Raw genomic sequence first — 25793 nt, 5'->3', positions numbered from 1 at the left:
GTATGGAGTTTATTCGTAATGTTATGCAGTGTATGGAGTGTTTAGACTATTTTGTGGAGTGTATAAATAATTTCATGGAGTGTTTATGCAGGTATTATGTATATAGATTATGTCCAATTTTTAAGTAGAGGTTATGCCGAATTTTATATAGGTATTATATATATAAATTATGCTCAATTTTAAGTAAAGGTCATGCCCAATCTTATACATGTATTATATATATAGGTTATGCCTAATTTTATGTAGAGGTCATGCCCAATTTTATGTAAAATGTATGCATAATTTTATATATAATTTATTTGATATATATTTTTTGAAAAATTTTAAATATATATTGAAGCTCGAGTTCGGCTCGAACTCCGTTAAAATTTTAGGGCTTGAGCTTGATAATAATTTTAAGCACGATACGAGGTTCGGCTAGAAGCTCGGCTCAAAATAATTAAATCAAGTTCACTCAAACATTGGCAGGTTAGACTGGGCTCGGCTCAGCTCGGCTCGGCTCGGCTCAATGTCACCCTTACTTATAGCTAATATAAGTGGCGTCCCAACCTAGCATTGAGTCCCTCTTTTCTCTGTCTCGCTCACAATTGTTGTGGTCCGTCCGTCGCCTCCAGTCCCACGCAAATGGCCTGGTCCGTTGAGCCTGTGGCTGTCGGCAAGGTGATTGCTGACGTGCTTGACGTGTTCTATGGTTGGAAGCAGGTTGCCGTCGACCACCATTGACAGGTCGCGAGTCCTAATCCAAGCCCTGATTGTTTTGGCACAACGAATGGAGGGAAGGAAATTTTCTCTAGCTTGTCGACTGAGGTGGGGCTTTGACTCGTTGGTTGAAGAGGATGTAGGGAAATTAGTGTTTTCTTGATACTTCCTCTTCCGGAAAACAGCCGTTTTCTCTCATTTAATACACAGTGAATTTCAGAGTTTTCCCCACGACTACAGAGTAGTTTGGAGGCACTACCTCCCCTTGCTTCAAAAGCTGAAATGAAGAGAGTGAATCACGGTGGAGTAGGTGATGAAAGAAAATAAATCTGGATTTGATTATGGTTTTGTGTTTTTTATTGAGGGAGACAAGCATTGCTGCGTCAGAATGAGAGAGTATTCCCATCCTCTCAAAACCAGCAAACATAATCACGGAAGGTGGAAAGTATGGAGTTTAGACAAGAGGCATAGTCAAAGTTTCAGATTCAGAGTCCATCTCTTTTTAGCTCTTTGTGAATTTTCAGGCTTCTGCTGCTTTTCAACCCCAATTTTCAACCTTTGTGTCTCCTTTCTCAACGACATTCAGAAAGTCGTCAATCGTCATGCTCCTCCCTTCTTTTTACTAACCTCATCTCCCCGCGATGTCATCTAGGCAACCTCCCCCGGTGCCACCACCCCTTCCCCACCACCACCACCACCACCCGCGCTTCCATTCTCCCCTAATAACACCCATTGTTGCTGGATCTGCCGCGCTTGTTTTTCTCGTTATCGTAGGGTTCGTCTGCCGCAAATTGTCCCGCAGCCGGACGGCACCGGCCGAACTGAAGCCCCTGCATCGCTTCTCATACTCTCACCTCCACCGCGCTACTCGCTCCTTCTCATCTACGAACAAGCTCGGCCAGGGAGGGTTTGGTTCCGTCTACCGCGGGACTCTCTATGACGGGCAGCAGATCGCCATTAAACTTATGGACTCTGGATCACTCCAGGGAGAGCGAGAGTTTCAGAACGAACTCTTCCTTGCCGCCAAGACCGAGTGTTGCCCGCACATCGTTTCTCTTATCGGCTACTCCTCGGACAGGAAGCGACGGCGGCTGCTGCTGGTCTACGAACTGATGCCTAATCGGAGCCTGCAGGATGCGCTGCTTGATCAGAAATCTCCGGAGCTTATGCTGTGGACTAAGAGGTATTCCATAGCGCTGGATATTACCAGAGGCTTGGAGTTCCTTCACTGCGCGTGCGAACCCCCCATAATCCATGGCGACATTAAGCCTAGCAACATCCTTCTGGATATTTCCTTTTCCGCTAAAATCGCTGATTTCGGCCTGGCGCGGCTCCAGACCGCTACCGTCGATGTAGCTATCGATGTGGCGGAGGCGGAGCTGGTGAAGGAGCAAAAGGACGAATCTGACCTGTACAGTGTGGACGACAACGGATACACCCTGGAGGTGACCGAGAGTTTGACCACGACGGTTCTGGTTCCGGAGCAATCGCCGGAAAGCTTCGTGAGAGTTACTGAAGCAGAGGCGTCGCCAGAGACTCTGGCCCCAGATGCCTCCCCCTCGGAGATCTTGGACAAAACAAGCGTGTCAGAAGGGTATATCGATAAGATGAGCGTGGAGAGTGGGAAGGAAATGCTACCTTCAGGGCGGCGGGGTGGACGGAAGAAGAAAATTTCTGGAAGAGATTGGTGGTGGCGACATGACAATGGCGGGAATTCGGAGGCTGGCGGCGAGGTCAAGGACTACGTGATGGAATGGATCGGGTCTGAGATCAAGAAGGAAATATCAAAGAGTAATTGGATAACGGGGGAAGAAAACAGTAGCAAACCAGCAGCGAAATCGGATCGCAAGAACCAGTCGAAGCGGCATGAATGGTGGACTTGTTTGGATGAGGACTGTGGCCGCAGGAAGGAGAAGAATTGGCCGGCGCGGGAGTGGTGGCGGGAGGAGTTCTGTGAAGAGCTAAGTAAGAAGAAAAAACAGAAGGGGAGCGGGGAGCTCAGATGGGGCAGGCGAGGCAGTATCGATTGGATGAGTGGCGAGATTCCTAAGAGTGGTCGGGTCAGTAGTACACCGAGCATGAGAGGAACTGTTTGTTATATTGCCCCTGAATACGGAGGGCGCGGACCTCTTTCAGAAAAATGCGACGTTTACAGTTTAGGGGTTTTACTATTGGTTTTGGTTTCTGGCCGGCGACCACTTCAGGTGACTGCCTCACCCATATCAGAATTTGAACGCGCCAATCTCATCTCATGGGCTCGCCATCTTGCTCGAGCCGGGAAGCTTCTTGACCTCGTAGACTCCTCCATTCAAGCTCTGGATCTGGACCAGGCGCTACTCTGCATTACAGTTGCGCTTCTCTGCTTGCAGCGGTCTCCGGCTCAGCGGCCAAGCATTAAAGAAGTGGTGGCAATGCTTTCAGGTGAATCTGACGCACCTCATTTGCCATTAGAGTTCTCCCCTTCCCCGCCTTCTGGATTTCCGTTCAAATCTCGGAAAAGGGCCCGATGAACCGTTCGTTTAGTGCCTTTTGTTTCTGGGTTTTTTCCCTTGCAGCCTCGCGGGGGCGAATTGTTGTTTGCAGATAGCCGTTCCATTCGAGATGATTCTTGTATATCTAGTATCTATCCATGGGTTAAGAGTTTAGAAATATACGGCCACAAATCCGAGTTTAGATTATACTATCCTAATCTCTATCCAAGAGATTCAATATAAACAAAATTCAATACTCTAGAATGCTAATTCTTCTAGCTTTCAAGGTACTAGAAAATTTCTTGCAAATAAAGTGACAATACAAAAAAGACAAATAAAACATGACTTTTCATTTGGAGAGAGCATTTTTCTAGTGAGATTTGTTGAAACTTAGGATTCCATGATATATAATCAAAGTAGAAGAGGATTAAGGGGTGAGAAGAAAAAGAGGAGTTGTAGAGAGAAGGTTTAGGAAGAGAAGAAGAAGGGCGACGAATTTGGAGAATTAGGGTTATGGACTTATTCCAAACTATCCCCCTTAGACTCTATTTATAACTGATAAAAATACAATATTATAATTATACCTTTCACCCTAATAAGAGTGAAGAAGAAGCAAGAAAAATAAACTAATTACATCATATCTTCCAATACTCCCCATCAAGTTGGGAGGTAATGATAATGATCCTAATTTGAAACAAATAACATAGATGTAGGAATAATTGCATCCATCATAGTATCCCAAGGATAAGTATGTAACCAGTCACAAACTCTCAAAGGGTAGAAATGGGTGATAAGTCGAAACCAACCTCAAATGATTTCGAACAAATATAGTGAGAATAATCACTAAAGTGGGTAATATCTGTCATTCACTAGATGATAATAAAAAACCCAAGGGATAAAAGAATCTCAAATGACTTAAAACTACCCATATATAAAGGGGACCAACCAAAGCAATGCTCCAAAAGGGTTGGCCAAACGGGTAAGTGAAAATCAAATGAAGGACGGTAGGATAAAAGCTACCAATAATAAAAGGGTAATGGGGAATCAATAGGAAAATAAGATGAAGAAGATGGGGCCATCATGTACGTTATTTTACAAAGTAATTCAAATTCTTCATTATATGAACCAATGCCAACAACAGCCAACTAATGATGAACCCAAGGCAAACAATCGAGGAGTTTATCTTCAATAATAATGTCTCAATCAAAGACACACAATATCAACTGCGGTAATGAGCCAATGCCGAAATAACACATACCAAATATGTTGTTATATAGTAGTGGATAACCGATAAATAGTAAAAGTCCTTAAGAGTAATAAGGACACATGAGATAATTTGCAATAAGTGCCTCCTTGAATAAGGAAGATGTGTACCAAGTAATGAGTTTGAACTGAGTAATAAGTTACCAAAAAGTTGAACCAAGTGTTGTTAATCTTCTCAAAAAGAATAACTGAATTGAGTATTGCTGGTTCCGAGGGTAGCTACAACGTCTTCTCAAAAACAGAGAAAAGTGATAAAATAGTTATGGATGTTGCTTCAATTCTTATTGCTTCAGATATTAATTCAAACACCAAACCAAGAATTAGCCATATTAAACCAACTTGTAGAATTTAGGATCCCATGATAAGAACCTCAACCAAAGTAAGAAGAAGAAGGAGAAGAGAGAGAGGAGAGCTTGAGTACCAAAGAGGGAGAGAGCTTGGATGAATTTGAGAAGAGAGGAGAGAATTTGATGTTCTACCTCTTAGCCAAGGACCTCTATTTATAGTTTTTACAATGCCCTTACGACTACTAAATTACAAGAGAAGAGACATAAATAGACAAGTACATGCTATTTTTATGAGAAGTCTTCTTATTTACAAATATGGCACCTCTTGGATGTGTGGACTTGAGTCCATCTTCTAGCACAACTAATTAGCAGCCAATAATATAAGCGTCTTATTTCTGAATATAGTTTACGCTTAGAGATGTAATTAAAAAAATCAATTCTAAAAGGCAAGATAGAAAACCAAAGGCAAAATTTGAGGCTAGACCAGTTTAGCTTGAAAGGATTTCACGAGGCAGCTCACTTCATAAGGAGATAAGTACACCGAGTGCTACTCCAACATGTAGTTAATATGTTGTAAGGATTTCTCATAATCAGAAAAGAAACACGTTTTGAATCTGATCCTATATCAAAATCTCTTTACATAGATAATTATGTAATTTGCAACATTAAATCAAGTAAAAATACAAGTCAATATTATATTATATTTTTTATTTTTTTATTGGGAGAATGATAATTCTTCATTAATTTTATTTATTGTTGTTGTTGTCGGGCCATAATAAAAGTTATCGTGTACGAAAAGCCCATAAATAGGCACTTTCATATCATATAAGGCCTCTTAGTGCCCTTTTTTTCTAGAAAATGTTGGAAAACCATGTTTAGGTAAAAACTGATTTTCAAAAGATATTCGTACCTCTTCAGTATTTTAAACTGACACGTCTTCCTAAGAGATGCCATAAATTCTATATTTAAGGTCGTGTTTGGAACACAGAAAGTGGAGAGAAGAAAAGTAAGGGCATGTTCAGAACCCATAGAAAATAAAATAAAAATGGAATAGAGGTATTTTCTGTTGTTTGGTAGAAGAGAATCATTGAGAGAAAGGAAATCACTCGCTCTCTTAGTTAATAAATTATGAGAAAATGAGAATTTGACCATTATTATTTTAAAAAAATAGTTAATAAAAATGAGATAATGATCAAATTCTCCTTTTGACTAATTATTTTTTGGAACAATAATAATCAAATTTTCATTTTCTTATCTTTTTCATGGGGTTCCAAACAAACCCCAAGGAAAATCATAGGACTCTCCCTTTTCCCTTCTTCCTCTTCTCTATCCATCTTCTACTACCCACAACCGACCCAAAAGGGTAAGCTATAGAACTTACAAAAGGATCATCATTTTAAGTTAAAAAATTACAAAAAAAAAAAAAAAAAAAAAACTTTATCAAGTGATGAGTAGCGGTATGAACGTTTACCTGAGGAGAAAAATATAGAAACATGGAACGATGTTGAAGCTTATATAACACATGGTTCACGTTCATGGATGATGATTAAGCGCCGACAACTGATTCGTCGACCTGTCCGACAACTTCATGATTTGAGATCTAAATTAGTATTAAAGAAAATAGGTACTTTCCACGTTGGCTTAATTGGGTAAGACGTCCTCGTCCCCTCACATGGCTCACGTGGTTTGGGAGGGGATACTCTTCCAACTCTTAACCAAATATCTAATAAAATGGTTCTAAATTTGTTCCTTGGTGAAATTGGTATTAATAATTAATAATTATCTTCTTACTTTCTGAATTCATTTAAATTTTTTGTTTTCTTTTTTAAACTCTTGCCCCATTAGTGCATTTTCTAGGACATGTTCGAAATGTGTTTCCAAGTCGAAAACATATATCTAACTAGAAATTCATACTATGAAAATCATATAATTTTTCAGTCGAGACGGGCAAAAAAACCATATGTTGAAAATGAGTCAAGCTTCGACCTAATCTAAAACCATCCTCTCGACGCCTTCTTCCTCTTCTTCCTTTGCTCAAGGAGCAACTTCTTCCAACGACATCTAATGGGTACCTCTCTCTCACTCTCGTCCCTCTCCCTCACTAACTAATACAAGTGCAAGCTTGAACCCTTCGATCACTCCAATAATGGGTTTCCAATGGCTCTCCATTTGGCAAGCCAGATTCGTCTGCCTGTAGCAAAAACTTCCTCAGTGGTCATCAAATTTGTTCCCAAGCAGAAGGCTCTTCTAGTTTCTATCAAAACGATAACTCTAACCTAATCATCAGGGTCTAACTCCTTGAATGCAAAGAAGAACCAAAGCAATTCAAATTTCAATGTCATTGACCTCGAGTACCGATGTGAATAAGTTTTACATTAAGCATGCTCTTACCTCGTCTCTTCATTTAGTTACTCTTTGTTTATATTATCAACTGATGATCCTGAAGTATATACTGGGGATTAATTCACCACATACATGGAGACATGTCTCACTCTAGAGATTCGATGGTCTCGGTTTAGATATGCAGAATATAGCACTTGACTTAACACGACCAATTTGTTTTAGAAAATTTTTAATTTTTTTTTATATTTTGACATCTTATTTCGCAGAAAAATTTATCGAATAAAAATGGTAATGTATGATTGGTTAATGATTCCATTTATTTGCTCGAAAAATCCACTAACAAGACATATAGGGAAAATTTTAAAAAAAATCATGTAATTTCCTAGTGAAGCATTAATAAAATTTTATACTGAAGCTTTTGTTGAAAATATATATCCTAGGAAAAACATTTCTAATTTTTTATGGGATATAAATTTTCAACCAGAGGCTCTAATGGGGCCTTAGAATAAGCACTTAAGTTCATTTAAGTAAGCATAACGGATTTTTAATTTAATTATTATATTAAAATCAAGTGACCTAATAATTAATTTTTTATTATACATTTATTTTTATCCTATCAGATTGATATTGATTCTAGAATTTTATTATATTTATTATTCTTTAGACAAAAAATAATGATATTATTATAAATATAGCAAAAGAAATTGCATTTTTGTAATTAGTATGATATAGTCTACGCTGATGATAAAAAAATATCTCATATAAAATTTAAAATTTGCCTTTATTCATTCTGATCAAATTTTAAAATACGTTTGCTTGAAACATATATAAATAAATAAATAAAAAAGCTTCCATAATCTTTACAAGGACCATCTAATATGATAGATTTGGCTATAAATCTTATATACAAGTTTGCTTTCAATTAAATTTCAAGTGAAGGGAGAGTTCATCCTCTATTAAAAGTCATCTGGTGTGAAACATATGAAATGGTTATCTCAGTCGTTGATTAAACGGTTGAGATAGCCATTTAATTCGGACGGCTAACTGAGATAACCGTTGATAATGAATGGACGTGTTTCACGTGATTCCCACGAGTGACTTTTTCCTAGTGGACGACGGTTCCTACTTTGACGGGGACGCAGCGTGAAAGTGAAAATACGGAGCAAAAGTCATTCAGTGGGTTGGGTTGACAGGTGAGAGATGTTGTTCTCTTCTTCAAAATGGGGAGGGCAAGAGATCAAACTGGGCGGTGGAAAGCAACAGGTGCAGTCCTCTTGACAGCGGCGGGGCGGCTTGTTGTCTTCCTCAGGCGGCTTCACCCATCTCCCATCACTCTCTGCAGCCCGCCGGAGGGCCCCCCAGCATTGCACCCGGTTGAATTCCCCAATATTTGAATGGAAATACACCCAAACCTGAGCCTCCTCCAGCTCCGGGTAGTGGCTGAGCAGATTCCCATCACCATGAACAAACGCCTTCAGGACCTGGTTGTTATTTATTTATTTATTTTTTAATGAGAAGAAGGAAAGTCTTAAGCATCAAACTGTGTGAAAGATCGGAAGCGAGAACTAGTCGAATTGAGGGATTACCACGGGAAGCTCCTTACAAAAGATGTAGTAACGCAGTTTGGCAATGAAATCCAGTAAGAAATGGCCGCCGCTAATGTGACAGTGGACATGGAGGGACATCTTTTCCTGAACCTTTTTCCATTCCGCCACCACTTCGTCCCTCTGCAATCTATTGTACCATCCTTGCAGCTGAAATTTACATATTTGATCAGTTCTCAACATCATAAGCAAAATAAAGAATCCATTCGCCAAATCAGAAAAAAAAGTAAAAGAAAAGCTGAGGGCGATGAATCCACCTCGATTTTACTATTTTCGAAGAGAACAAAACCGACAACCAATAACTAGCAGTGGAATTGAACTACCAAAGCCGAATCTTGACCCATCAAACACATAAAAGTCCTAATCTTCACCCTCGATCAAGAACATGGCTTCAAGGGGCCCAGAATCGATAACTATGACTAGAGAGGGTGATCTCAGAGGGCGAAGAGCGATGGCAGTTGATCATCTCCATCAACTTGAAAGTAAATGAAGCAGGGCAAGGGTCGGGAACAGATTCAGAACAGTGTAACCCTCTTTTTCTGAGGTAGAAAAACAAAATCTGATTCCTTGTTACCTGAGCTCTATTAATGGTGTGAGAGATGGCAAGAGTAAGCTTGGATGTTATGTCGCTGTGAGTGAGCGTGTATGTTCGTGGCAGGTTTCCAGGATGCTTTTGTTCATCCACCCCGAGAAACAGAACCTTTAGCTTCGAAGCTTCAAAAATAGCAGGCCCAAACAACCGTGCAACCTGAAATTAGAAACACAAACAAAGGATCAATATGTAGAATTGATAAAAGACGAGTTCAACGTAACAACTCAAAAAGAAGACAGATTTTCCATCTATTTGTGACACATAAAAAGGAACAGAATACCGGAACCATAGATCGCAGTCTCTTCCCCCTGTTTTTGTAAACAATAGAGTTTTGCTGTTGCTGCCATGGCAGACATGGCTTCGTCTGTCCAGGGACAAGTAAGATAGGAGCTAAACCCATCTCCAAAACCTCTCTGTTTCGACAAAGAATCTGGGAGAAGTGGGTTTTATTTTTCTGGCCAAGTTCTTCTCAGTTTTGCTTGTAAGAAGAGAAAGTGGGAAACGATTGCTTGTAAGGGAAGAAGTCGGCGAAACTATTGCTTGACGTTGGGTTTGAAGAGGGGATCAACTGGACCACGCTTTCGTTTTTGACTCTGTTTGCTTCGAAAATGATCGAGGCTTTGGCGGAGCGAACTTTATGGTTTTTACTGTTTGTTTTGATTAAGAACACGTGGCTACCTGCACTCTCGTACTGAAATATGTTGGATCCATTTAACCGACAAAAATCTGATCTATTTCCACATCCAATAGCGCACGTGATAGATCTAGTATAAAGTGTCAACCATTGATTTTTTGTTATTGTGTTTTGTAGGGGTTAGTTTAGGGGAATGAATTTCTCCCGTATTATTTAGTTCATTAAATAATGGCATTACTGTAAAATAAATTATATTAAAGTAAGATTGTACTACTTTATTCGCTCAGGCAAAAATCGGGGAAAACTAATTTATACCTATTTTGCGAATCAATGGATTGAAGCACGTGACTAAACCTTCCCTCCTCCCCCCTCGATCCTTCAACAAAGTTTTATTTTCTCCTCCCTCTTCCTCCACCCCGTCGGCCTCCCTCTCTTCTCCCTCTCGACCTCCGTTGTAGAGCATGGGAGGCTGAGCCTCTGTTGCAGAGCCTCTCGGCCTCCCGTCTTCCCTCAGCCTCCTGATTTCTCTTCTCTCTTGGCCTCCCGATTTTCTCCCTTTCGGAGTACCGTCGAAGTGTCGCCATTACCCGTCGTTGAGGAAGATGACACTCATTAAGGAAGACGATGTTTAATTTTTCTTAAGTTAAGAAAAATTAAATCATTGTCATAATTGGTTTAATTATCCAATTAATTAAACTATTAATTTTTCATTTTTTGTTAATATATTATGTTATTGATAAATTAATATATTTATTTATTATTTTTTTTATTAAAATAGTAAATTTTAATGTTAAACTATATATTATGTTATTACAATGAATAAATGCTTTCGTTTTGAATTCTGTTTGCTACGAAAATGATCGAGGCTTTTGCGGAGCGAACTTTACGGTTTATACTGTTTGTTTTGATTTAAAACACGTGGCTTCCCGCATTCTCGTCATGAAATATGTTGGATCCATTATAACCGACTAAATCTGACCTATTTTCCCAGCCAATAGCGCACGTGATAGATCTATGATAAGGTGTCAACCATTGATTTTTTGTTAAAAACGTATCATAGATCTATCACGTATATGGAGATACCATTAATACGACCCGAACGATGCATACCAAAAGTATGAGTAGCTGTTCAAAAAAGTTATGCAAATGTCCTGTTGATTGGACAATAGGAGAGAGAAATAGTTTAGTTAGGGCCCGTTCACACAACTGTTCGTTTGAGTCATATTATGAGGAATCCGAGGAGGAAATCCTCTTGAGTTAATAAATCAGAGGAGGAAATCCTCCTCTCATTTATCGTCTTAGATTACAGTGGGGAAATCCTCTGATGTTGATCTTGTAAATTAAGCTATACAAATACCCATGTAAACTGGAAGAAAGGGATCAGATGAATATAAGAGTTTATCAGAGAAAAAGCTAACATGGTATCAAACCAAGTGAATTCTTTCACCGACGACGCTGGTGGGCTCTAGTCCTGTGATGGAGGGAGGAATCTTCACCTCGACTGCGGACCCATCTCCCGAATCGGAAACACCTGTTGTGGTGAGTCATCCTCTCTGAAGGCTGTAGAAAATAGATCGACGATCACGACGACTGCCGACTCTGGCCAAACATTCGACGTGAAGAAAGACATTCCAGAGTCATCCTCTCTGAAGGCAACAAAAAATAGATCAATGGTCACGGTAAACCGTCGACTCTGGCTGAACCTCTGACATGCGAAAAGGCGTCTTGGAGACGACGGAAGTCTTCTTGTCCCGTGCAGCTTAGGGGAGCTCTCGCGCAAAAGCTCTCCCATCCGGATCTGTTCAGAGGTCTTCGTCATCAATTAAATCCATTTCCTAAATTCGGCTGATTTAATTGGAAGGAGAGACCCAGACAAACCAGACTCGAAGACGAATCAACCCAATGCCTGGACCCAGACCGAACCAAACTTGGATCGGACTCGACTCAGATTAGACTTGACTTGGACCGTACTCAACCTGTCCCAGGTTGTTGGGATGTGTATCGCAGTCAAAGACAAGTTGGCATATTTGAACGACGATCCTCCTCAAACGAATGTGGTCCCATGTAACACTTTCCTCGGATCTACTGGAGAGGCTGATCGTAGTGTGTGGTTACTTGATTCTGGAGCAACATACCTTATGAAATTTGATGCGAATGGTTTTTATCAGACACCTCCTTCCCGGTAAACTAGCATTGCCAATGCTAATGGAGTTATTACTTCAGTAACAAGAGTGGGAACGGTGATGTTGTCACCATCCCTACCATTATCAAATACATTACTTGTGCCTACTCTTTCTCACAAGTTATTATCCGTAAGTCAAGTTACCAAAGAACTGAATTGTGTTGTGTTTACGTACCTTGCATTTTGTCTTATTCAGGATGTTCTCACCAAGGAGATCATAAGGCGTGGTACTAAGAGAGGGGGGCTCTATTCCATGAAAGATTTTGGTATGGGCCGAGCATATCACATGCGCCACCCGAGTGATCTCAAAGTGGAACAGATTTGGCTATGACATCGTCGGTTAGGTCATCCTTCATTTGGTTATCTGAAACATGTGCTTCCTGATTTATTTTTGGATTTGTCAATTGTTGATTTTAATTGTGAAACTTGCATTATAGTTAAAAGTCATCGACTCTATTATCCTTTGAGTTTGAATAAGAGTGAAGTCTCTTTTGTTTTGATTCACTCTGATGTATGGGGTCCTTCCCCTAAAAATACTTTGTCTGGTTTTCACTAGTTTGTGATACTTGTTGTTGATTGTACTCAAATGACTTGGGTTTATTTTTTGAAACTTAAGGATGAGGTTTTCCAGATTTTTCAATCTTTTCATAAAATGATTCAAACTTGGTTCTCCTCTAGGATTCACATTATTCGATCAGCTAATGGTGGAGAATATGTGAATCAATAGTTCTATGATTATTTCCAACATAATGGACTGATTCATGAAACCTCATGCCCCCAAACTCTTCAGCAAAATGGTATTGCAAATCAGAAAAATCATTATATCCATGAAACAACTCGAACACTTTTACTTGGAAATCATGTGCCTAGCCACCATTGGTCTGAAGTTGTTGCTACGACAATCTATCTTATTAACCGCATACCCTCCAAAGTACTTGAGCTCAAGACTCCACTACAAGTCTTGTCAACCTATGGTGCTAATGCTTCTACCTAGAACTTTTGGTTGCGTTGTATTTGTTAATCTAAAACAAAAAACAACGCATGAAACTTGATCCTTGTGCTATTTGGTGTCTCTTTTTGCAATATACGGTACATCAAAAAGGGTATTGATGCTACGATCCAACTATTGGGCTCACATAAGTGACTATGGATGTCACGTTCCTGAAATATAATCCTTTCTACTTTCCTGCAACATCCAATTCTTCTCTTTAAAGGGAGACACGAGAAGAAAAGCTGAATTGGTTGACATTTGAGTGATTCAAAGACACTAATACAACGATATCTCCGAAAGTTAAAGTAGTTGAACCTATTCCAAAGCCGATATCTCCAGAATTTGAAGTAGTAGTACCCCTCCTCTGCTTAGTATCCAATAACCTATCTCTTGAGAATATCAGTGAGGTAAGTACTCCTACCATACCTCAAAATTCTAATGATGCGGATATTCATGTCAATGGCTATAAATTACTTGTCAAGCATAATGGGGGCAAACCACTGGACGGATATTCTCCTGAAGTGAAGGAACACAGATCAAGATATCCGATTGCTAATTATGTATATACAAAAGAATTGTTTGAACCCCTCAAGAACTTTGTAAGTGAACCCTCCTCACACCATGTTCCCACAAGTGTTGATGAAGTTCTGAAAGACCCTAGGTGGGCTCAAACCATGAAAGAAGAAATGAAAGCACTAATGAAAAATGAGACCTGGAGTCTTGTTCATTTACCTGAAGGTAAAAGAACAGTGGGATGTAAATGGGTATTTCCATCAAGTACAAATCTGAAGGAGCAGTTGAACGGTATGAGGCAAAGCTAGTAGCAAAAGGATATACATAGACATATGATGTAGATTATCAAGAGACATTTTTACTAATGGCCATATTGAATACTGTTAGAGTTTTGCTATCTCTTATAGCTAATCTTGATTAGCCATTGCACTAGTTTGACGTTAAAAATGCTTTTCTCCATGGAGATCTTGAAGATGAAATTTACATGGACATTCCTCCAGGATATATGGAAAATTTTGAAGCTATGATGGAGTGTAAACTCCAGTGAACTCTATATGGCTTGAACCAATCTCCTAGAGCGTGGTTTGGGAGGTTGAACTTGGCAATGCGGAAATATGGTTTCAAACAAAGTAACTTAATCATACACTATTCTTAAAGCATAGACGTGGTAAAGTAACATGTTTGATAGTGTGTGTAGACGATATGATTATTACAGGAGATAATGCAGAAGAAATAGCAAGACTTCAAGAGCAATTGGCAACAAAATTTGAGATGAAAAAATTGAGAGGACTCAAATATTTTCTAGGAATCGAAGTTGTTAGGTCCAAGTAAGGCATATTCCTTTCCCAACAAAAATATATCCTAGATTATCAGAAGTTGGACTATAGGATTGTCAACCAGCGGATACCCAAATAATCCCAAATCACAATCTTGGAGAATACCTAGATCAAGTTCCAACAGACAAAGGAAGATACTAGAGGTTGGTTGGGAAACTTATTTATCTCTCCCATACATGACCTGAAATCGCCAATGTTGTAAGTATAGTAAGCCAATTTATGTATTGTCCGAGTGAAGATCATATGAATGTTGTGAATCAAATTCTTCGATACCTAAAGTCCTCCCCTGGGAAAGGACTCCTGTTCTCAAGAAACCATCACTTAAGAGTTGAAGGTTATACAAATGCTGATTGAGCAGAGAATATTTTAGATAGAAGATCTACCTCATGCTATTTTACATTTGTTGAAGAGAACCTTGTTACATGGAGAAGTAAGAAACAAAAGGTAGTAGCACTATCAAGTATCGAAGTTGAGTTTCTTGGGATGGCTAAGGGTCTATGTGAGCTTCTTTGGCTTCGGAGATTATTAACCAAAATTGGCTTTGGCCCAAACTGTGAGATGGACTTATTCTACGATAACAAGGCGGCTATTTATATTTCGCATAATCTGGTTCCGCATGACCGGACTAAACACATGAAAGTAGATTGACACTTCATCAAGCAAAACCTTGAGTCCAAGATAATTCGATTTCCGTATGTTCAATCTGAAGACCAGTTGGAAGACATACTTACAAAAGCAAAATGCAGCAAGAACTTCTATAACTCACTTGGCAAGTTGGGCATCAGAGATATATACACACCAACTTGAGGGGTATTGTTGGCGTGAGTTGTATTCTGAGAAGGAAATCCTTTGAGTTATCCTCCAAGAAATCAGAGGAGGAAATCCTCCTTTGATTTATCTTCCGAGATTACAGGAGGAAATCCTTCGACATTGATCTTGTAAATTAAACTGTATAAATACCCATGTAAACTAAAAAAAAGGATCAAATGAATATAAGAGTTTATCGTAGAAAAAGCTAACACATTTGAATGACCGAAGCCATGAAGGTTAATGGGAAAGAAGGAATGTCAATGAGGGTTGATTGACTAATTGACCGATACGATAGACTCCATCTAAATGACATGAAAGGGAAAAAAAGGCACTACTAGTGCCCATTTGCCCTAACATTTGGACGCCTTGAAGGAATGAGAAAGAAGCAACTAATAAAGATCGTTCAACTAGAGCCTAGCCAACAAAATGACTCATTTGAAGATAGAATGTAGGGAATGCTCCTTAGATTTGATTCATCCAAGATAGATCACCTTAATTTTTAAGTAACCTATCATTGGTTTAGTAGTTCAAATCACGAATTTACATTAGGGTTTTTAGAATTTTATAATTGATTTGAAATGACAATGTAATTTTTCTTAACCAGTAGTTTTAAAACAATTTGATCATGCCTATTTAAATAATTTTGTGCCCTGAACTATTCACCAAGCTTACTATAGTGAAAAGTAAAGCTCTCTTTGCATCCTTTGTGATTTGTGAAGTGCAAAAACAAGGAAGTATTTTTTTGAATGAGTTATGTATTCAAGCCTTGATTTTAAAATTCAATATATACTTGGTAATTTTTCCCGTAAACTTGATTGAGTTTACTTTGAAATCAATCGATTTGAGTTCAATAATATTTTGATTGTGAGTCTATCATATTATGCCTTATATTTGAGCCATTGCACAACTTCTAAATTTTGGATAGTGAGTGTTGATTTTTAGGACTCCATAGATTTAGCTCATGGAGATAAAGATGAAGACAACCATTGGGAAAAAACAAAGGAAGAAGAGGTCATAGACTTGATGATCCTAACCCTTCCCCTGAAGTTCAATTTATAGATTAATCAAAATATGTTATTACAATAATACCCCTTAAACTTAGACTAATTACATTTATGTCATCTCTATCAGATTACTCTTTATTTACCATCCTGCCATAATTGTATGGGCTTGTGGGCATTCTCCTTGATATGTGGGCTTGGGCCCATCTTCCATATCTCTTAGATGTATGGGTCTTCCTTGGTTATATGGGCTTGGACCCATCTTCCAACACTTGGATATGTGGATCTTCCTTGGTTGTGTGGGCTTGAGCCCATCTTTCAACACTCCCCCTCAAGTTGGGGGTGAGAGAACATCATGAACTCCCAACTTGTTGCAAATGGTGTATAAGTTTTTTTTGTATAAAATGGCAGTCCTCCCATTTTCCAACACTCCCCCTCACGCTAGTGGTCACTTCCATTAGGCCCAGCTGGCATAAGATAAGTGAGAGTAAAATCACTCAAAGTCGTATAATATTTCTCCATACTCCAATCTTAATCTCTGTTGGATGTAGGGCACATTCCTATTATTCTTATGTAGTGCCACTCCTATTTTCTGTAGGTAGTGAGTCTATACACAATACTCAAAAGTGTAAAAAAACTCCTCCATCACCGAGTCCCTCCACAGGACAACGAGTCTCTAGTGTTAGGAGTAATAAATGCCAATTCATGAGGTAGTGGGTTGCCCATCTCTTCTTCAATAATAATGTATGATCCAAAGAGACATAATAGTTACAGTTGAATATAACATGGCCATTTTCCTACATATAACATGAACCAAAATAATAAACCTTATAAAAAGACCCATAAAATAATCCAATGCAAGTATATGTACCAAATAATATGCTGACAAGGGAATAAGCTGTCAATACTTCAAAAATAAGAATCTAGACAAAGAAAAAATATTGACTTGTGCCGAGTCAATAGCTAACCAATATAGCTGAGTCACAACAGAAATATGTATAAAACTTGGGACCTGGACCCGTATAACAGGTGTAAAAGACAAGTGGCCCGAGTCAGATAGACCCGAACCCGAGTTGACCAAGACCGGGTTGAGTTGAGTTAGCTCGGCAGATCTAAAATATCAAGTGGTCACTAGTTCGCTGGGAACTTGGCTGGTCCTGTCCGAGTTAGGGCAGGAGCTGAATCGGCGCAGTGTATCCGAAACTTAGGAAAGATTTACATTTAAATCGCAGTCATCATCTTCCCCAAACAGCACAGGACAACAGAGTTGTCCCGCAGCGCTGGCTCCCATAATGTCGACGGGAGATGTCGGACGATGATACAGAAATTTAAGACGAAGCAGAATCGATGAACGGAGAAAGAAAAGATAGAGTAAGGAAGATTGATTTCAGAATTAATCACATATCCCCATTACATTTCATCCCAGCTATATATAGCCATACAAGAAACTACCCACGACTCTGAAAAGGAAATAACCTCCCACGATCAAAGAACTGATTAACCCATTAAAATTAACTGAATAAACACTAATTAATAACTGCTAAACCACTAACCCACTACACAACGGCCTTAGCCATGTCCGGCCCTACCTTTGTGGTCTTCTTCATGTGGCCATATCATTCCCCAACCCTTAAGAATCCTTGGTCCTCAAGGATGAAACCAGGATAGGACTTGGTGAAACGCCACTCATTCTCCCAAGTTGCATCTTCTACTAGTGCCCCCACCCATTTCACTAAGATTTCAGATTTTGGGCGATATTTACCCTTTTGGATCACACGTCGATCTAAGACCTTCTCGGGTTGTGGAAGAACCGTTGCTGTGTCTGAAACAGGGGGAAGTTGGGTAGATGTTGGAGTAACTAGACTCAAATGCTTCCGTAACAAACTGACATGAAACACATAATGAATTAGAGAACCAAGAGGTAAAGCCAGTTTATAAGCCACCGGACCAACCTTCTCAATAATTTTGTAGGGCCCAAAGAAACGTGGGGCAAACTTCATGGAGGCCCTAAAAACCACAGAAGTCTATTTATAGGGTTGGAGTTTCAAATACACATAATCGCCCACCAGGAATGATACCTCTCGTCTGTGTCGGTCTGCTTGACATTTCATCCGCTCTTGAGCCAACAGAAGATTACGTCGTAGTTCATGTAGGATGACATCGCGGTCACATAGGTACTCATCTACTGCTTGTACATGAGAAGTGCTTGGTACATAAGCCAGTAAACTTGGAGGTGGAATACCGTAAACAGCTTCAAAAGGTGTCATCTTGGTAGAAGAGTGAATGGAAGTATTGTAGCTGAACTCGGCCCAGGGAACCCATTCGATCCATTTCCGCGGCTGGTCCCCTGCAAAACAATGTAAATATTACTCCAAAGTTCGATTGACAACTTCCATTTGGCCGTCAGTTTGAGGATGGTAGCTTGAGCTCATACATAACTTGGTTCCCTGCAGCTGGAACAATGCTCGCCAAAAGGAGCTGATAAACACCTTGTCCCGATCGCTAACGATTGATTGCGGAATTCCGTGCAAGCGAACCACTTGGGCAACAAATGCCTTGGCAACTATGACACCCGTAAATGGATGTTTCAATGCTACGAAATGAGCATATTTTGTCAATCGGTCGATGACTACTAGGGGTGGCATCGAGCCGAGCCGAGCCGGAACCTGCCAATGTTCGAGTCGAGCCTCGTCTCGAGCCTAAAATTGTTATCGAGTTCGAGCCCAAAAATTTTAACCGAGCTCGAGCCGAGCTTCGAGCCGAACTCGAGCCTCAACATACATTTAAAAATTTTCAAAAAATATATATCAAATAAATTGTATATAAAATTATACATATATTTTACATAAAATTGGGCATAACCTTTACACAAAATTAAGCATAACCTATAAATATAATACATGTATAAGATTGGGCATAACTTTTTCTTAAAATTGAGCATAATCTATGTGCATAATACCTGTATAAAATTCGGCATAATCTCTACTTAAAATTGGGCATAATCAATATACATAATACCTGCATAATACCTGCATAAACACTCCGTAAACACTCCATAAACACTCCATAAGCACTCCAATAATTATCTATACATTCCATAAACACTCCATAAACACTCCATAAGCACTCCATCAAATTATCTATACATTCCATAAACACTTCATAAACACTCCATAAGCACTCTATCAAATTATCTATACATTCCATAAACACTCCATGAAATTATTTATACACTCCATAAAATAGTCTAAACACTTCATACACTGCATAACATTATAAATAAGCTCCATACAATAATCAAACACAACAAAATTAAATGAAATATCACTATCAATTTACAATCACCCAAATAAAAACTATAAATCCATTATAAAATTACAAACTATAGTTGTTTCTCTTAATGCTAGAAAATAATATGCGTCCCTGCATGAGCAAAATCTCCACCTATGACAAAAACAAAAAAATAAAATTAGTTATAGTCAGATAAAAAAAAATACTCTTCCACTACTAGTTACTTAATGTCGTTAAAAATATTAAAATTACCATGATGAGAGAAACATGAAAAATCATGTAGTTGGTAGCACTATCTCTACACTCTTCAACTCAGGTTGTAATCATAAAACAAAATTTTAATAAATAAAACTAAAAAATACCATAATAAATAATTAATCAAAGAAATTCACCTTTTGATTTTTCTTTACACCGTGAAGAACCCGAACCCAATCACTGCCACAAATCAAAGCTTGAACTGTATTTGGTGCCAAGGAAGAACGATATGAGTCTATTACTCTACCACCAACACTAAATGTAGACTCTGAAGCTACTGTGGCTATGGGAATTGTAAGGATGTCTGCTGCCATCTTAGATAATACCTGAAATTTCATATGATTCACTTTCCACCTTTCTAAAACATCAAAATCATATTGTGAAGTTTCCTCACAACTATATACACTTTCTTCAAGATAAATTTCCAATTCTGACCTTGGTGAATTAACTATATCCTTTTGTTTCATATAACTCATTAACTTTGACCAACCTGAACATGATGAATGCCTACGACTTGTGGAAACACCCACAGAGCTAGTACTTGAAACAATCTCTTCATTTCTAATATCCGCATTATAAAAGGATACATATTCATCGTAGATCTCATATAAAGTGCGTCAAACTAAATTTATATTCACTGTAGCTTCCTTAGAATATATCACTGGAAAACACATTTCGATAAACTTTAATTTGACCATTGGATCCAAAACTGAAGCAACGACCATCAATAAAATGCATTCACCCAGTACTTCTCAAATTTCTCTTTCATTCTACTAACCATTGTCCTAATGAAAACATTTTCATTTGTAGAATGAAAATCCAGAACTTCTTTTACCCTATATACCTCACTAAGGTACAAATTAGAAGTAGGGTAGTCACTCCCAGAAATTATATTAGTAACTGCATTAAAAACTTCTAGGATCTCACACACCGTGTCAACCTTTTCTCATTCATCAAAACTTGGCAAACAATCATAAGTTGGTTCTCTAACTTTAAATATAGAAAATGCATCTTTGAATTTTAATGCAGAAGACAACATGTCATAAGTGGAGTTCCAACGAGTTGGACAATTAATAACCAACCTCTTTTCACCAAGTTCTAATTGTTGTACAATTTCAAAAAATGTGTGAAGTCTAGCCTCAGACAGATTTATGAATTTGACACTTTCACGCACATTATCAATGATATCCTTAATCTCAACAAGACCATCTTGGACTAATAAGTTCAAAATATGAGCACAACAACGCACATGAAACAACTTTCCACCACACACCAATTTTTTTTTCCTTGAAAAATCATGTTTCAAAACTCTGATACAAACATCATTATATGTAGCATTATCAACTGAAATACTAAAATCTTTATTTTTGATCTCCCACTCTTTCAAACGCTTGTAAATAGCATCTGCTATATCAACGCCACGACGTGGAGGAGGAACATGCACAAAACTCAAGACTCGTTTTTGTAGCTTCCAATTACTATCAATAAAATGCCCAGTAATAACCATGTATTCAATCTTTTAATTTTGGGACTTCCAAAGATCCGTGGTAAGACTAATCTTGTTAATCTCTTTGAACAAAATTTTCAATTTCTTTTTTTCTGCCTCATACACCTCCATACACTCCTTCTTAATGGTCTTACGGGATATTTTCTCATAATTCATATTTGCCATCTTCATTACAAAATTAAATCCCTCCTCTTCTACTATCATGAATAGATGCTCATGCATAAGAATCCAATGAGCAATGAGTACTCTCATTTTAGCTTGATCGTATTTTCCTCCAAAATCCATAAAAGGAAGTTCAGATGGACTCTGATCAACATTAGACCCCGCTCCCACTGGTTGAAAGTTTAAAGTTTTTTGTTTTCTCATTGCCACTTTTCTACTAGTGCAACGTTTCAAATGTCGACTTATATGTGTGGTCATTCCACTACTAATAACACTCAAATTAATTTTACAATGAATACACTGAGCCTTTTTTGTACCATTAAGTGATACTTCTTTGAATTCCAACCACACATGAGACTTTTTTTGTCTTTTTGAAGTATGGGTAGAGTCACCTTCATCCTCATTTATGGTAATTTCATCTGGGTCCACTTCTATGACAGAGGGTAGTGACTCTGGTGGAGTTGAGTCACTATTTATAGTCACACTAGCACTAGTGTTAATTATTGATGTCAATTGAGGAGGTGTTGACATTTTTACTTCTACAAAAAAACAAAATTACAAATTAAAAACATAGAGAAAAGAAAGTTATACAAACAACAAAGATCCTACACATAATTTAAGATACTTGTCTATTCTTAGAGGAAGGTACGTGACGTTGTGACAATCGGGAACGACCCTAGTCTTTCAATGCAGCGGGGTCTCTTTGAGCCTGTAGCCCTGCACCCAATAGTTTCCAGTCCAATATACCGATCCTTTTATATATAAAAATTTAAAAACTTCTAAGAGAAGGAAATAAGCATACCAACATTCTCTTCTAATATTTTGATGAAATTCAAACTCAATACCAAGAAATTAATGGTAAAAATGAAAAAAAAATTCAAACCTTACAGAAATAGAAAGTGTGTTTGCCGTTCAGGGATATCTCCAAAAGCCTTTCCAAGAATGAAGGAGCACTGCTGAAACGAAACGAGAGTGAGAAATTTTATAGGGTTAGGTCGGTGACAAAAAACAATTGAACATTAAATAAAAATCTTACCTCCCGTCGGACCGTCGCTTTCGTCTCGTCAGCGAGGAAGAACTTTGGATGAAGAAATTGAAGAGGAAGGATAAAAATCGATTGCAAAAAAGAGAGATAATTTACATCCGTCTGTATCTAACGTATCAATTCAACGAAATATTCGGTCTAAAAATAAAAATTATGTATTGTATTATGAAATGTTCTGATCTAATATGTATGATGAATACATGCTTACTAGACTTGTTACTAGTCTAACATAACATAATTGGGTTGAGTTCCATATGCATAAAAAAAAGTTTTGTTTTGGTGAACAACATTTAATTATTATGGTTGTTTTATGGACCACAATATTATATTTAGAAAGAGGAAGAGTTCCATAGGAATAAGAAAAAGGCACATGAAGAAAGAACAAGCTCTGATCACACCAGATAGGTTTTTTTTTTTACAATTTTGTAGTTAGGACATGATTTTTGTCTACACAATTGATTCAAAGAGCATGTTATCGTAATTTTAATTCTCTCAAGTTATTGAAAAAAAAAAAAAGAACCAAGTCACAATAGAAGCTGTAGAAAAAAGGTAAAGACTAATCATTGCATTTTGGATAAAAAAGTCCACTACCAGATAAAATATAATTAATATGGACACAATCTATATGAACAAAGATCAATATAAGTAGTGAACTAGCAAATGTAGATGTGCATTATACATTGAAAATGTTGATAATCCACATATTGTGACTAGATGAAGGGCTTTGAGACTTTGTCCACAGGAAAATCGTATAGGATACCAAATGTAGGACAACATAGGAATGACGACTGTACAGAATGCAATGCCGAGCAAAGGATGAATGATCTTTTTCAGCTTAAACAAATTCTTAAGAGAGAACAGAAGTTTTATGCATTTAAAACCAATACCGCTAATAGCAATATAGATGGAAATTGGAAGGTCAAAGTTTAGGCATATGAGTAATAAGATAATAATCAACTACATGGTCTGCTAAATTCTCTTCGTGCTTAAAAAAAACCATATGATAGAAAACGATACGAGATAAACTTATTGATTGAGGAAAAAGGTAAAAAAATGATTAAAATGATGTATTTTACTTTATTTGGAACATATACAACGAACCCCAGAGTCTTGTCAACCAAAGGCTAACTAGACTTAGAAGATAAAAATGAAAAAAAAAATCAACTCTGAAATCACAGAGGAAAAAAACGTATAAAAGATAAAAATGAAAAAAAAAAAATCAACACCGAAATTGCAGAGGAAGAAAACATACAGAAGATAAAAATGAAAAAAAAATCAACTTCGAAATTGCAGAGGAAGAAAACAGACAGAAGATAAAAATGAAAAAAAAAATCAACACTTACAGATATAGAGTGTTCGTCGTTCGGGGATATCTCCAAAACCTTTCAAAGAATGAAGGATCACTGCTGAAACGAGATTTAGAGATTTTATAGGGTTAGGTCGGCGACGCAAAAAGAAAAAACATTAAATAAAAATCTTACCTCCCGTCGGACCGTGGCTTTCGTTCATCGGCGAGGAAGAACTTCGGATGGAGAAATCGAAGAGGAAGAAGATAGAAGAGGAAGAAATCGCAGAGGAAGACGAAAAAATCGATGTCTTTGACAGAGATTGAGGAATCGGAGAGGAAGAGGGAGAACGAGGGATTTGAAGACCAAAATCCCCCGTTTCCCATGAATACCCGCCGATGGACAGTGATTTTTGCGAGAAAATCTTGCTGAAACAACATGGAAATGATAGGAAATGGCAGAGAAGTATGGGTTTCAGACGGTGAGGACGGAAGGGAAGAGACAAGACTCTCTATCCCGAAATTGTTTTTAGAACTCCCCCGATTCTGGAACGCCGCTCGTTAAAACGAGCTGGTTCGCGAGGCGACGAGCTGAACTTGGCTCTGCTCGGGTTCGGCTCGTTAATCTAAACGAACCTATTTCTGAGCTCGAGCTTGGCTCGAGCTCGATATAAAACTAATCGAACCGAGCCAGAACCGAGCAAAACTCAAGCTGCTCGTGAACCGGCTCTGTTCGAAGCCACCCCTAACGACTACCATGATAACAGTATACCCATGGGAAGAGGGTAACCCTTCAATAAAATTCATCGAGACATCAGTCCACATTTGAGTCGGTATGGGTAGCGGTTGAAGCAATCCTGCGGGCTTCATACAATCGGTTTTAAACCGTTGGCAGATATCACATTGTTGCAAAAAATCCTTTACCCCCTGGTGCATATTAGACCAAAAGAAACTCTGTTTGACATGAGAGAGAGTTTTATGAAACCCAAAGTGCCCACCTATAGGCGACGAATGACAATCAGCCATTATCTTTGGAAACAAGAATGAGGTGGGACTCAAATAAACTTTGTCTTTCATAAACCACACACCGTCACGTTGGAGTAGCTTGGGTCCTACTTGAGGTGGCCCTTTTTGTAATAAGTCTTTATAAAAGGAATCTTGTTGGACTTCCTTTTGAAGCATTGGCCACCAATCTGCACGTGGTTGAGAAATAGATAAAAATTGGAATTCAGCTACACGTGATAAACAATCCGCACATTGATTTTCAGGCCCACGTTTATACTCAATTTCATAATCATAACCAAGTATTTTGGGCAACCAACGAGTCTGTGCTGGTGTAGTAATTCGTTGCTCCAGTAAGTACTTGAGACTTTGTTGGTCAGTGCGGACTGTAAATGGTTTCCCCATCAAGTATGTTCGCCATTTCTTTATAGCTTTAACAATTGCCAACATTTCTTTTTCATAGGTGGACAGTGCCAAGGCCGAACCTTTTAATGCTTCGCTAAAATACGCCACTGGTTGATTCTGCTGAGTCAGAATTGCACCGAGTTCTATTCCGCTGGCATCACATTCAATGACAAATCGTTTAGTAAAATCAGGAAGGCGTAGAGTTGGGGGTGACGTCAATGCTTCTTTTAATAACTGGAAAGCTATCTCTGTGTAGTCATTCCTTTGAAATTCATCCTTGCCCAAGAGACGGGTCAAAGGAGCTGCTATACTTCTGAAATGGCGGATAAATTTTCGGTAGTAACCTGCTAACCCGAGAAACCCCCGGACCATTCCAAGATAGCTTGACTTTTGGCTGGATCCACCGATACTCCCTGCTCAGAGATTACATGTCCCAAGTAGTCGACCTGTGAAACTCTCTTCATTTCTAATATCCACATTATAAAAGGATACATATTCATCGTAGATCTCATATAAGGTGCGTCAAACTAAATTTATATTCACTATAGCTTCCTCCTTAGAATATATCACTGGAAAACACATTTTGATAAACTTTAATTTGACCCTTGGATCCAA

The 25793-nt window shown here is 38.4% G+C and overlaps 3 protein-coding genes across 4 annotated transcripts; 1 reads left to right on the top strand and 2 right to left on the bottom strand.

Moving 5' to 3' along the window:
- Positions 1–745: 745 nt before the first annotated feature.
- LOC137934939 (receptor-like serine/threonine-protein kinase At2g45590) lies at positions 746–3348 on the top strand. Its single transcript, XM_068779534.1, has one exon. It carries the CDS (start codon positions 1341–1343, stop codon positions 3207–3209), a length of 1869 nt encoding a protein of 622 aa, XP_068635635.1. The 5' UTR covers positions 746–1340; the 3' UTR covers positions 3210–3348.
- Positions 3349–7922: 4574 nt separating this feature from the next.
- LOC137934454 (protein STAY-GREEN, chloroplastic-like) lies at positions 7923–9860 on the bottom strand. Of its 2 annotated transcripts, none has more exons than XM_068778794.1 (4): positions 9540–9860; positions 9242–9415; positions 8650–8817; positions 7923–8544 (listed from the first exon to the last, which is right to left on the bottom strand). In XM_068778794.1, the coding sequence occupies exons 1-4, from the start codon at positions 9657–9659 to the stop codon at positions 8233–8235; spliced, it is 774 nt and encodes a 257-aa protein (XP_068634895.1). In that variant the 5' UTR covers positions 9660–9860; the 3' UTR covers positions 7923–8232. The 2 variants fall into 2 exon arrangements, with proteins under 2 accessions (XP_068634895.1, XP_068634896.1); XM_068778795.1 differs by having other exon boundaries at positions 9546–9860.
- Positions 9861–17842: 7982 nt separating this feature from the next.
- Positions 17843–25550, bottom strand: LOC137935376 (uncharacterized). The gene is made up of 4 exons (XM_068780033.1): positions 24860–25550; positions 18661–18789; positions 18279–18573; positions 17843–18110 (listed from the first exon to the last, which is right to left on the bottom strand). The coding sequence occupies exons 1-4, from the start codon at positions 25548–25550 to the stop codon at positions 17843–17845; spliced, it is 1383 nt and encodes a 460-aa protein (XP_068636134.1).
- Between the last annotated feature and the right edge of the window lie 243 nt (positions 25551–25793).

This window comes from Aristolochia californica, unplaced genomic scaffold (genome assembly GCF_029961685.1).
Source record: "Aristolochia californica isolate CCGP_79_NKW_82.1479 unplaced genomic scaffold, dmAriCali1.0.hap1 SCAF_6, whole genome shotgun sequence".
In the NCBI taxonomy this organism is placed as follows: domain Eukaryota; kingdom Viridiplantae; phylum Streptophyta; class Magnoliopsida; order Piperales; family Aristolochiaceae; genus Aristolochia; species Aristolochia californica.
Note: the sequence above shows the minus strand (reverse complement) of the source record. Positions and strands in the feature narration are given on the sequence as shown.

What these genes read in the sequence shown, in the direction of transcription:
- LOC137934939 (XM_068779534.1), top strand. Translation starts at nt 1,341, where the DNA reads ATGTCATCTAGGCAACCTCCCCCGGTGCCACCACCCCTTCCCCACCAC.
- LOC137935376 (XM_068780033.1), bottom strand. Translation starts at nt 25,550, where the DNA reads ATGGTCCGGGGGTTTCTCGGGTTAGCAGGTTACTACCGAAAATTTATC. An exon ending in CAAGCTACTCCAACGTGACG is followed by an intron (nt 18,790 to 24,859) that starts GTGTGTGGTTTA and finishes CGGGTGTCATAG; the next exon opens with TTGCCAAGGCATTTGTTGCC. An exon ending in TTCCTGGTGGGCGATTATGT is followed by an intron (nt 18,111 to 18,278) that starts GTATTTGAAACT and finishes GTTTCATGTCAG; the next exon opens with TTTGTTACGGAAGCATTTGA.
- LOC137934454 (XM_068778794.1), bottom strand. Translation starts at nt 9,659, where the DNA reads ATGGGTTTAGCTCCTATCTTACTTGTCCCTGGACAGACGAAGCCATGT. An exon ending in GACTGCGATCTATGGTTCCG is followed by an intron (nt 9,416 to 9,539) that starts GTATTCTGTTCC and finishes TTCTAATTTCAG; the next exon opens with GTTGCACGGTTGTTTGGGCC. An exon ending in ACACCATTAATAGAGCTCAG is followed by an intron (nt 8,818 to 9,241) that starts GTAACAAGGAAT and finishes TGTAAATTTCAG; the next exon opens with CTGCAAGGATGGTACAATAG.